We start from the raw sequence: 11,814 nt of genomic DNA on the forward strand, positions 1-11,814 counted from the left end.
CTTCTTTAGGAGATCAAACCAACTTGTTCGATCAACCACGATAACAACTTCTTCAGGAAATCAAACCAACTTGTTCGATCGAGACACCTTCTTTGCTGGCCGTTAATTATCGCGTTCTTGAACCGAGCTCTGATACCAATTCAAGAATGATAAACGATAATTAACGCACAACTTATAAATAACCGACTTATATTATAACCAGAAAATATAACTCAAAAAACTGATTACAATAAATTTGGTAGTGATTGTGGTGATTGTTGTGTTTGTTGTTGTTGTTGTTGTGTTGTATCTAACACTAACTTTGTACATCTGTTTATACTAGTAACCCAACTTGGTCACCAAGCATAATATGTGGTCACCACTCAACTTGGCCACCAAGGTGAACTTGGGCAACAAGGTCAACTTGGCCAACAAGGTGAACTTGGCCACCAAGCATATGAAATGTTTCATAATACCCCTTAGACTTTAACCGACTTGTTAAAATCTCTTAGGCCCGGTTCACCGACTTGTGACCCGGAATAAAAATTAATCCAACAGTACATCATTTATCTTCACCCTTTTGCTCTAACTAATAGAAATACACATCTAAAGCATCTCTCTTGGTTTCATCATTTTCTACAACATTACTTATTCATTATCGTATAACTGTGAGGACATCACTAGTGTTATTCTAGTGATTTGTTTGTGAGTTATTCATCATTTGTTGATGCTTTGTAAAGACAACACTATCCTGACATAGTGAATGGTTAAAGAGTTGTAAATGTATATAATCTTGACATAACATGTTAAGAAGATGATCACTACCTTTACCTGGTGAAACGTTGTATTGTTGATCTCTATTATTTAAGGAAACGTTTAGTGACACAATTCTCGATTGGAGAATTTGGGAGACAACATAGAGTAGTTTAGTTAACATCCAATTAATCCTCTATAAATCGTTTTGGTCATCTCTAACCCTCAAACTCTTTATTTATTGAATATCATATCTTGGGTTGTAAAAGGAGTTTAACAAACAAGATTAACATTTTCATTAAGCTAAAATCTTATTCACCCTTAGGCTATGTGTAGTTGAGGGGCTACAAATTGGGGCGTTTTGCGCCGTGTGGCGCCCAATCAGCAAAGGGTGAGAATTTGTTTTTGGGGTGTAATGGTGTAGGAACTACAAATATAATATATATATATATATGTATATATATGTACCCCCCTCTCTCAATCACAATATAATAATAAAAAACACATTTCGCCCCCCACAAACAACACAAGCTGGCGATAAAAGCTTGCCCCCCCCACAATTCGCCCCACCTTTTGCCCAAGGGGGCGGTGTTGTAGCCCCTTTTAGCCCAAATTTGCCCAAACTTCTCGCCCACTACACATAGTCTTACTAGTTTTCTACAATAAAATACAATCATCCGTAAGTTAAGGTTGATTAGCGAGGGAGCCGAGATGAATTAGTTTCATCTTGACCTCGAGCTTGAAGTTAAATGACTCAGTTTGACTCGAGTTGTTTATTTGCAACAAGGTGAGATTCGAAGTTGAGATTGGCTGGTAAATAAATAGATAATTATTTTATATTTTTACATGGTTGTTTTTTTTTCACGGAAAACTCGGTGGGAAAATGCTCAGTTCGCCCCCGATCAACATTTGACACTTTGTATTGATATAAACACAAACCGAGCTACATCTGGATTATGGGTACGCGAGCAACAAGTTGCGCTGCTATCCCCTTTTGAATCGCAAAGCCTATTATACTAAATATCAATCATTGGGTCCTCGGGTTCTGCGAGTCACTGTGGACCGCATTCTACACCCGCTCCAAAAAGCGAACCGCCTCGGGAGCTAGGGAGCCAAATGTTTCGAAGGCGAATAAAATGAACATTTGCTAATTCTCCGGACACCCTCCCTCTGGCTTAGCCACCTTCCTAAATTCCGCCCGACTGCCCAATGTGTATTATTGTAGCAAGTGTAAAAGAGAGATGTATACACTGGTCGGCACGATACAATCGTCGATGTGAAAGTCTCTGTAGAAACCTTGCGACTTGTTACGGTATGTTCACCAGATCTCATCATTTTCCGTTACGAATTCACCTCTAATTCACATAAAATCAAATCCTATTTTACAAATCACATTGGTATTATCATCTGTTAAACTTAATCGATAATTGTAGCACCTGATATTCGTTCAAATCACACCTTATTTAATAATAATAATAATAATAATAATAATCGAAGCTTATATTCAATTTGTTCCAGAAATAGTTGAATCGGAAGGAGATTGGTAGCTATGATCTCGCAGTTCTTCGTTTTGTCGCAGAGAGGCGATAACATCGTGTTTCGTGATTGTGAGTTCTCTTGTGTTTGATTTGAGATTGAATTAGGGCTTAACTGTTCGTATTTACTCGTAATTGCTTTCGGTTTGAATGTTAGAAGTTTCTAGGTTATGTGATGATGCTTTTCAAGGCATTTAATTAATTGTCATTAGCACATTTAGTAACAGAATAGGCAAACAAAAGAAAATACAGTACAATGATTTAAGAGTTGATAGTTGATAACTTGATACTATCTGTTTATGAAATCTGGACATGGTGGCGGGATCCAGGATTATTCGTCAGCGGGGGAAAAAACGAGTCACGCCTAAACGGGACAGATAAAAAAGAATTACGTTAAATCCATAGTTATCAAAAAACGAGTCACGCCTAAACGGGACAGATAAAAAAGAATTACGTTAAATCCATAGTTATCAAATGCGTCAGGCACACTCAAGGCGCATAGGCCTCGCCTGGGGCCTAGGCGCCAAACGCAAAAAAAGCGAGGGTATGAGGAAAAATAAGCGCACTTAAATAAAAATAAAATATATATTATCTATATGAAAAATAATACCATTTTTCAAAAAATCAAACAAAAGCTATTATATAACATTTAATATCATCTAATTAGTAACAAAAGTTCTAAAATAGTCAATATTCAAATGTAATTCCAAAACTTGAATAACAAAATCTATCAGTATAATGCCTCTGACTTATCCAAGATCTAAGCTTCAATAGCACCCCTTGCGTGTCTTTTGCTAGGCTTTTATGTTCTCATGTTCTTGGCATAAACAATGCCGAGGCGCTCGCCTAGGAACTGGAAGCGCATTTATTGAGCCTCATATGAGAAATGGGCCTAGGCGCAAGAAGCGGGGGTTTTTAATAACTATGGTTAAATCATAGCAAAAGTTTTCGAACTTTAGGCATACATATTACTATATTAGAATGAAAGTTAGAACGCTTAGATTTAGGTTTTTAATTGTGAACCTTTATAATATTTTTATGACGCATGTAGGAAGGGATGGATAGTTTTTGCCATGCTGGTCGATAGTCAAATAAGTAAAAAAAAGATGTAGTTTGGATATTGGTCCTAAGCAGTTAATGCGGAAGAATATCAAACATCGGTCAAGTACCGATATCTGAGATATTGGTTATTGCAGTGAGATATCAGTTGGATATCAGTAATTTTAATATCATGTAAAATTCATGTATATAGCAATTTAACACTAATAATCCAGTATACTCTCCTACCATTAACAAATTAGCCTTTTGCAACTTGCAAAACACTAGCAATCGTAGCAAGTTGGAACTGATTAAGACTTAAAAACTAACATTAAACACTGAAAATGATAATTAAGACTTCAAACACTGATACCTGGAATATCGGTGATATATCCGTCAAATATCAGTCAATATCGCCGATATTATCGGTACTAATATTCTGACCGATATTTTACCAAGGGATTGATGACCGATGACCATTGGCAATATCGACTGCATAGTATTGGTCAATAGGAAAAATGCATCAATTACAAATATGAATTGTAGCTCCAGTTTGGTCAATATGAATTAGTTTTAAACATTTATGGACTTCATTTTACACTACTGGGATTAATCTCAACCCTCACTTAGCAGTGTATTTGCTTCTTGACTGGACATGTGAATTTGACGGAACATCTTGATTGGGCATATTCATACATTATACACACAAATTCATTTTTTTCATTTATTGTAGCTTACATATATGGGATTTTCAATCCAGAGATGATAGTTTGAGTAGCTATTTGGCTAATGATCATTTATGCGTATTTACCTGTTTCTAAATATAATCTTTTCTATGGTTATTTTTCACATATGCAGACCGTGGTGATGTTCAAAAAGGAAGTGCAGAGATATTTTTTCGTAAAGTAAAGTTCTGGAAAGAGGACGAGGAAACCGAGGCTCCACCTGTCTTTGTAGGTACCTTTTGACATGTTATCTGATTATATGTTTGTGTTAAACACTTTATCATGTCATATTAGATAGTTAAGCTAGCTGTATTATATCAAATCGTCTTTAAGAAGCTATTTATTGTTGAAAGTTAATCTTGAAACGAGTTGAAAGAGAAAGTTGTAGGGGCCATGTGAAAGAGTTAAATTAATTAGTATTTAATTAATAGTTTGAATGTTTAAGTTATCGTTTAGTAATTTTGTGTATTTGCGTTTTTACCTTATTAGTCTGAAAGTCTAGAATGTAGGAGTCTGTGCCATGATATGTTTAGGAAGTTAATTAGCATAAATAGATGGTTGGGGGTATGTAATTAGTGTGTCAAGAAATATAGTAAGCGAAAAGAGTCAATCTGATTGAGATCAAAACTCGTGTTCTTGTGTCTGATATCCAACATTTAAGGATTATCTGTATCTCTTACTGATTTACTTATCATGAAAGCGTCTCCATTTGTTTATTGCTTTCACCTTTTTTAACTTGATTCGAAGCTTGAAATTAGATTTAATAGGACTGTTTATGTTAATGTGATGATTTTATTTGATGCGATGTACTTGTTTTGTTATTATAGAATGTGGATGGTGTCAACTACTTTCATGTAAAGGTGGTTGGATTACTATTTGTTGCAACCACTAGAGCAAATATATCACCTTCTCTTGTATTGGAGCTTCTACAAAGAATAGCACGTGTTACCAAAGATTACCTTGGCATCCTCAATGAAGATTCCATAAGAAAAAACTTTGTGCTCGTGTATGAATTACTTGATGAAGTTATTGTAAGTCTTTTCATTCACTTGACATTGTTAGTTGTATAAAATCTGATTGGAATGTTTGATTGTCAAAAGTTTTAACTTCATAACTTTTGAACACAGGATTTTGGTTATGTGCAAACAACATCGACTGAAGTTCTAAAGTCATGTGTATTTAATGAGCCAATCATGATTGATGCAGCACATATGCCACCTCTTGGTCCAGGTGCCCTATTTATGGTATAATCAATCAAATAATTTATCATTGGTTGAATTTTTTTTTTATCTAAGTTACTTGAATGTGGATTATCTTATAACTTGCAACCTTTTGTGAATGCAGCAAGGGAACAAAAGAATGCCAGGGACAGCTGTCACAAAATCAGTTGTAGCTAATGAGCCTGGTGGTAGGAGGAGGGAGGAAATTTTTGTGGATATAATTGAAAAAATAAGTCTCACATTCAGCTCTAGTGTGAGTAATTTTTGTTTTGTTCTAGTTATTATTACAGATTATGCTGTTTTATGAAACAAGAATATATTATATCATATATATAACTTCTTTGTGATCTCAACAGGGATATATACTAACTTCTGAGATAGATGGCACCATTCAAATGAAGAGTTATCTTACTGGGAATCCAGAAATCCGATTAGCTCTAAACGATGACCTGAATATAGGAAGAGGTGGCAGATCAGTATATGGTATGCTATACTATCAAATCAGTTTATTCATTTATCCAGTTATTGAGTATATCTTTTTAGTCGCCCTAGTTTACTTGATATACTAGTTATCATACTGCATTTGTGGTATAGGTGGCAGTTTCAACCCATTTATATAGAAAATGCTGTTTTGTGTTGTATTTTGTTGGCAATGGGGCAAAACTGTTGGTATGACAAAAAAAATTAGTTAAACTGAAACGTGTCTCAAATGGGTTGAGTAGGTGAAATGAGTCGTAAGTCACCTTAGGTGTCTACAAATGCATACAGTTTCCTAAGCTGTTTTCGCCGAACACAGTAAGTAATTTTAGTAGAATAGTTTTTTATGCTCAATCGGGTCAAAGCAAGAACACAAAGATGTGGTGAACTGCAACGACTCTTTTCTTGTTTATTGATATGAAAAAAGGTCTGCAAGATTACACAGACCTAACAACTATATGTAATGGAAAAACTTGGAGGCTAAGCTATCTGACCAAAATAAAGCTTCTAGCAATAAAGACTCAATGTTCTGACCTAAAATAAGATAAACTAAAATAGAGCTTCAGAAATAAACCAACATTCTTCCCCTTAATTCTGACATTGGAACTGTCTTGACATCAAAGCAATGTCGGATCATCCTCTTGAGCCATTTTTGGTTCGTAATTCATGCATTCATACACAAAGTGACCATAGTCTCCACATTGATAACATTTTATACATGAGTTGTCTCGTCTTTTCATTGGTTCTTGTTGGTTAGTGTTTGAACGAGGTCGACCCTCACGGCCTCTTCCCATTTCACCCACTCGATCTCTACTGCCCCAGTTAATCCATCCACGACCTTCATGGCCTTGGTGGCGATAATCATCATTATTTCTTGGTTTACATTGTTCACCGTCACATGTAAACGTTAACTTACCTTGTGTATCTTCGTTTGTGTCTCTGGGTTTTATCCGCTCCTCATAAGCCTTTAACTGGACAATGGCCTCTTCAAGTAGCATGTTTTCATTCTCTGAATACTGCTTCATTAAAGCCACAATTGATGGATATTTTTCCAGCATTGAATATATAAGAGCTTTCTTACTAGCACCTCATCATCAAGTATTGATGGTTTCTGACTCCATCTTTATCAGCTCAAACATGTTTCTAAGTGTTTGCACACGAGCCTTTTGAATGCTCTATGAACCCGGAGTGCATCTCACACGTCATTTGGGTCTGTACAATTTGCAACTTGAAGAACATCTTCGGGTATTAACTGATAGATCTAGCCTATGCCATGAACTTCTTTCTTTCTTCTATCGTTTCTCATGTCTCTTGTCACGTGGTCTATGGCCTCTCGCAGACCATGAACGGCCAGGATGGTCTCCATCTTGATCAACTGAACATTATAGTTGGTCGATGTTAGCTTCGGGCATTGCAACGTCACAGGTGTCGGTCTCTCACCAATCTTAGATCGTTTCACACGATTCTTTTTTCTTTTCACCAGTTCTTGATCACTTCACACGATCAGTTTTCACAGCTTCTTCCGCAACTTTTGAACCAATCAAAGCATGAACACAAAGATTTTGTGGTGAACTGCCACAACTCATTTCTTGTTTATTTACATGAAAATTAACTCTGCAGAATTACTATTTCTTATGGAAAAACTTGGAAGCTAATCTATCTAACCAGAATTAATTTCTAGCAATAAGGAAACGATATAAAGACTCAGTATCCTAACCTAAAATAAGATAAACTAAAGTAGAGCCCCAAAAATGAAAATCCAAAATAAACCAACAAATTTCTGTTTTCACTCATTACCAATCTGCCCATCCACCCATTTAGCCACTTTTAGTAGCTAGTAATACTGAAATATGAAATTAAGAATTTGTCAACGAGTATCTGCTTTCAGAAGATCATTAATATACTTTGTTCAACAGACTATGGAGGTTCTAGTGGATCAGGAGCTGTTATACTAGATGATTGCAATTTTCATGAATCGGTGCATCTTGATAGTTTTGATGTGGATAGAACTTTGGCACTTGTAAGTAACGTAATTAGGTTTTATCTTTTATATACGACACATACCCTGTGTTTTTTGATCGAATATAATGCAAATATTTTGCTCGTGTTTTCCAGGTTCCCCCTGATGGTGAATTCCCTGTTATGAATTATCGCATGACCCAGGAATTTAAGCCACCTTTTCGTATTAACACCCTGATTGAAGAAGCAGGATCCCTTAAGGTAGATCTCTCTTCATTCAAATTGGCTTCGGGTCAAAACAGGTCTACTGGTCCATACTGGGTTGGTAGTTTTATGGACGGCATCTTTTAGTGGTGTTTATTCATGTTGTAGTTATATATGTTATTAGCATATTAGTGTCTACCAAGTATAGTACACTAATGAATTATATCATATGTGCATTTTTCTTTCGAAGGCTGAGGTGATTCTGAAAGTACGTGCTGAATTCCCTCAAAATATAACTGCAAATACAGTTATAGTTCAGATGCCAGTGCCAAAATATACATCCAGGTACTTGTCATTTAGCTTCAGAAGTCCTTTTATCATCTTACTTAAAAATATGTTTCCAAAGATAGTGGATAGGCTTGCATTGGTTCGTTTAACTTTAACCGAACAAACGATCAAACATAAACAGGGCTTTATTGTTCATGTTCGTTTATTAAGAAATGAGTTTGTCCGTGTTCATGTTCGTTTGGGTTCATTTGTTAATAGCATAAACGAAAGGTTCACGAACGTAAAAGAACAAGCATAATTGAACACAGAGAACAAACATATCCAAGTGAACACTAGTTAAAAGTAAACGTGAATTTTTTAAACTTTGAGTTGTTTAGTTATTTTGAATAGTATTTTAAATTTTTAGGCATCTATTTGAAATTTAATTATCGTCACAATTATCTAAACAAAAATTTAGCTGAAAATATCTATTATATGACTTTTTTATTTTTTCTCAATCGCACGGCTGAAATATCTTAATGTAAATCAGACACTAAAATTTCATATAATATATCCGATATACACAGTTTAAATTTTGTATTAATAATCCATACAACATCGCACCAAACAGTTTGGTCAAATGTTCTATTTATTTTTCTTTCTTTTCCTTTTACCAATTTTAGGTTATTCCAGTAATGCACAACGAACTTAATTTAGCCACAAATATTTAACAACCATCATTATTATATTAAACATATTCTTTTCTGTTGAAGTAGTAACCTCACTCCCTAACGAGTCAATTCATTCATATGATAATCATATTGTTTTCTCTGTATTTCTTGTTTTGTTCTGCTAATAGGCTAGTTTTCACATTTTGATAAATATATAACTAAACTAGACTAAATTGTAAGAGGCGATGTATTAATGTAGTATAACTATACCAAATTGTAATTAGTTATTAGCCTAAATATTTTTAATAATTATAATAACGAACAAACTTAAACAAACATAAATGAACGTAAACGGACGAACATAAACGAGCATATATGAATGAACTTTCACGAACATAAATGAAGGAACAAGGCATGTGTTCATGTTGGTTTGTTTAACTAAATGAGCAAAACAATTTTTCATGCCCATTCGTTTATTAAGGAAACGAACGGTTAACTGAACGCTCGTTTTGTTTACAAGCCTAATAATGGATAGTTGTGTTACACACACCGGCAATTACATCATCTGTCTGTAAATTTGTTCTCTCACATTAGTTTAATGAAAAAGAAAACAAAATCATTTGTACACCTTTCATTGTAAAAAAACTCTCGTATTTTCATTTATTCGCTAAAGTCAATGGGTCCAGCTTAAATTTTCTCATTTGATATCATTTAAGATAAATAAAATATTTTCACATGCAATTTATTAAGTATCTATTGACAATTGAGTTTGACATATTTTTCTAGGGAATACATAATATGGTTTTAAATTTTAAGCTAAAGCACAAATTTATAACTTGTTCCAGGGTTTTGTAGTTTGTGGTGCAAGAAACACATATTTTTGGCTATGATCATTTTGTAGTTCTTGATGTTTGTAAAGGATTGTTTATGATAAATATATATTTTGATTCTGATATATATGTTATATTTTCCTAATGCAATTTTGTTGGAGTTTTATAGGCTTAGTTTTGAGTTGGAATCCGGAGCAGTTGGGCAAGTGACTGATTTCAAGGAACCGAATAAGAAAATCGAGTGGACGTTAAAAAAGGTTATTATTGTCCCCAAGTTCTAAACTTCCATATTAACCTACAATTTCACCATTTAATTATTACATAATTTCATATAGTTTTTAATATCACCATTCTTTCCAGATTGTTGGTGGATCTGAACATACACTGCGTGCCAAATTAACATTTGCACATGAATCACATGGTATGCTTTCTAGGATTAACATAAAAAGCTCTTAAATAATAACTAGTTGTTAATATTTGATGTGTCGACTGTTCTAACTTTATGACATCATAGGCAATATAACAAAAGAAGCTGGACCTGTCAGCATGACTTTCACTATACCGATGTACAATTGCTCAAGACTCCAGGTAAGAATAACTGTTTTTGAGAGAACGTTAAAAACACTCATTGCACAAATCCTGATACATCAGTTACTTAATGGGCCATATCATGATCCATTAGTTAGTTAATGTGCCATATCACGATCCACTTAGTTGTATCAACGGTCAAATACTGATTCTTCTGACATGATTTTCTTGTAGGTGAAATACCTGCAGATTGCTAAGAAGTCCAAAACTTATAATCCATACCGTTGGGTTAGATACGTCACCCAAGCAAATTCATATGTTGCGCGCATATGAGGTTTGAATTTTGGTTGTAATATCTTGTTTCTCTTCATGGCTATGTACTTATGTGTTTCATTTGTAAGACATGCATAACTTCATCATGTTTTGTGTGACGGTAGATCTTTTCAATGTTGTCGAACCATGGATTTTGTGACGGAAGTTGCCCATAACCCATGAGACTGGTGTTATATTATGAACGTTCAGTTTATACATAATCATTATCTTAAGTACCGTGTGGTATTAATTAAAAATTGAAATCGGACCATTCATTTAACCTGGCATAGCCGGTTTTAAAACCTGGACCGATTACTTCAAGTCCGAGGACTTTGAAACGTTTGAGAGTGGGTGTTTGGCCAACACTAATGGTCCTAACGGCGATTCCCACTATCTACAAAGTATAAATAAACGTGTCTATTGACGAGTGCTATTAATAGAGAAACAAAGTGTTGGTTTTGGTGGTAGCTTTTGCTTCGTGGGACGACTCATTATTGTGCCAAATTATAGCTTTCACTTCGTGGTTTTGGTGGTAGCTTTCACTATAAGCACTACACCATTCAAATGGTATTATAGCTATTCAATATGGAAGCAATCATTGTATTTCTTAAAAGTATATAACACCCAAAATTTGATAACCAATAACCTTTTAAGCATGGGTTTACTTTCATGATATCTCGTGATATAAATGTTGAAAATAATGCTTTGATCTCAATTTTAAATCTACACGTTTTGTCTCTCATTGTTTTTGAACTCTCTCCACAAGAGACTTTTTTCCAACACATCGGTATGCATACGTTGGATTGGTTGGTTGTATTACGAATTTGTTGGATTGGTCATATATTTTTTGGTTCCTAACCCTTACTAATTTTAGGTTTATTCTTAATTATTCTTGAATGTAACAAGGATGGTCCATGAAGAGAAGAATGTTAAGCAATATTGTGGATTTGTGGTGTCCATTAAAAAAAACAATAAATTTATTAACAAAAGTTTGAGGCCCATTTGAAAAACAATGCCAAAGTGCCAAACCACCAAAATCCTCTTCACCAAAACTTTACAAAAGTTTGAGGCCCATTTGAAAAACAATGCCAAAGTGCCAAACCACCAAAATTCTCTTCACCAAAACTTTATTATTGTTATTACTAGCAGTAAACCCACGCGATGTTGCGGCGATGACAATATGTTTAAACGATGTTTAGTAGTTACAAGACATGTAATGATCAGATCATAAAGATAACAAATAGCAAACCAATATTAACAAATAATTAAAAAGACATATTTATTTTTAAACATATAATCAAATGTACTTTTTTTTC

The 11,814-nt window shown here is 34.5% G+C and overlaps 1 protein-coding gene across 1 annotated transcript; it reads left to right on the forward strand.

Annotated features, from left to right (window-relative positions):
- The first annotated feature begins 2,012 nt into the window (after nt 1-2,012).
- LOC143618933 (AP-4 complex subunit mu-like) lies at nt 2,013-10,705 on the forward strand. The gene is made up of 14 exons (XM_077090984.1): nt 2,013-2,044; nt 2,251-2,339; nt 4,164-4,258; nt 4,858-5,061; nt 5,158-5,274; nt 5,375-5,503; nt 5,607-5,733; nt 7,644-7,747; nt 7,843-7,947; nt 8,141-8,235; nt 9,828-9,915; nt 10,019-10,079; nt 10,173-10,246; nt 10,421-10,705. The coding sequence occupies exons 2-14, from the start codon at nt 2,282-2,284 to the stop codon at nt 10,517-10,519; spliced, it is 1,356 nt and encodes a 451-aa protein (XP_076947099.1). The 5' UTR covers nt 2,013-2,044; nt 2,251-2,281; the 3' UTR covers nt 10,520-10,705.
- Nucleotides 10,706-11,814: the final 1,109 nt, after the last annotated feature.

This window comes from Bidens hawaiensis, unplaced genomic scaffold (assembly GCF_021521415.1).
Source record: "Bidens hawaiensis isolate Kalapana, Puna unplaced genomic scaffold, B.hawaiensis_p1.1 tig00002343_1, whole genome shotgun sequence".
Classification (NCBI taxonomy): domain Eukaryota; kingdom Viridiplantae; phylum Streptophyta; class Magnoliopsida; order Asterales; family Asteraceae; genus Bidens; species Bidens hawaiensis.

Coding starts and splice junctions, on each gene's coding strand:
- LOC143618933 (XM_077090984.1), top strand. CDS start 2,282: ATGATCTCGCAGTTCTTCGTTTTGTCGCAGAGAGGCGATAACATCGTG. Junction 5,275..5,374: donor GTCCAGGTGCCCTATTTATG/GTATAATCAATC, acceptor TTGTGAATGCAG/CAAGGGAACAAAAGAATGCC. Junction 5,734..7,643: donor AGGTGGCAGATCAGTATATG/GTATGCTATACT, acceptor TTTGTTCAACAG/ACTATGGAGGTTCTAGTGGA.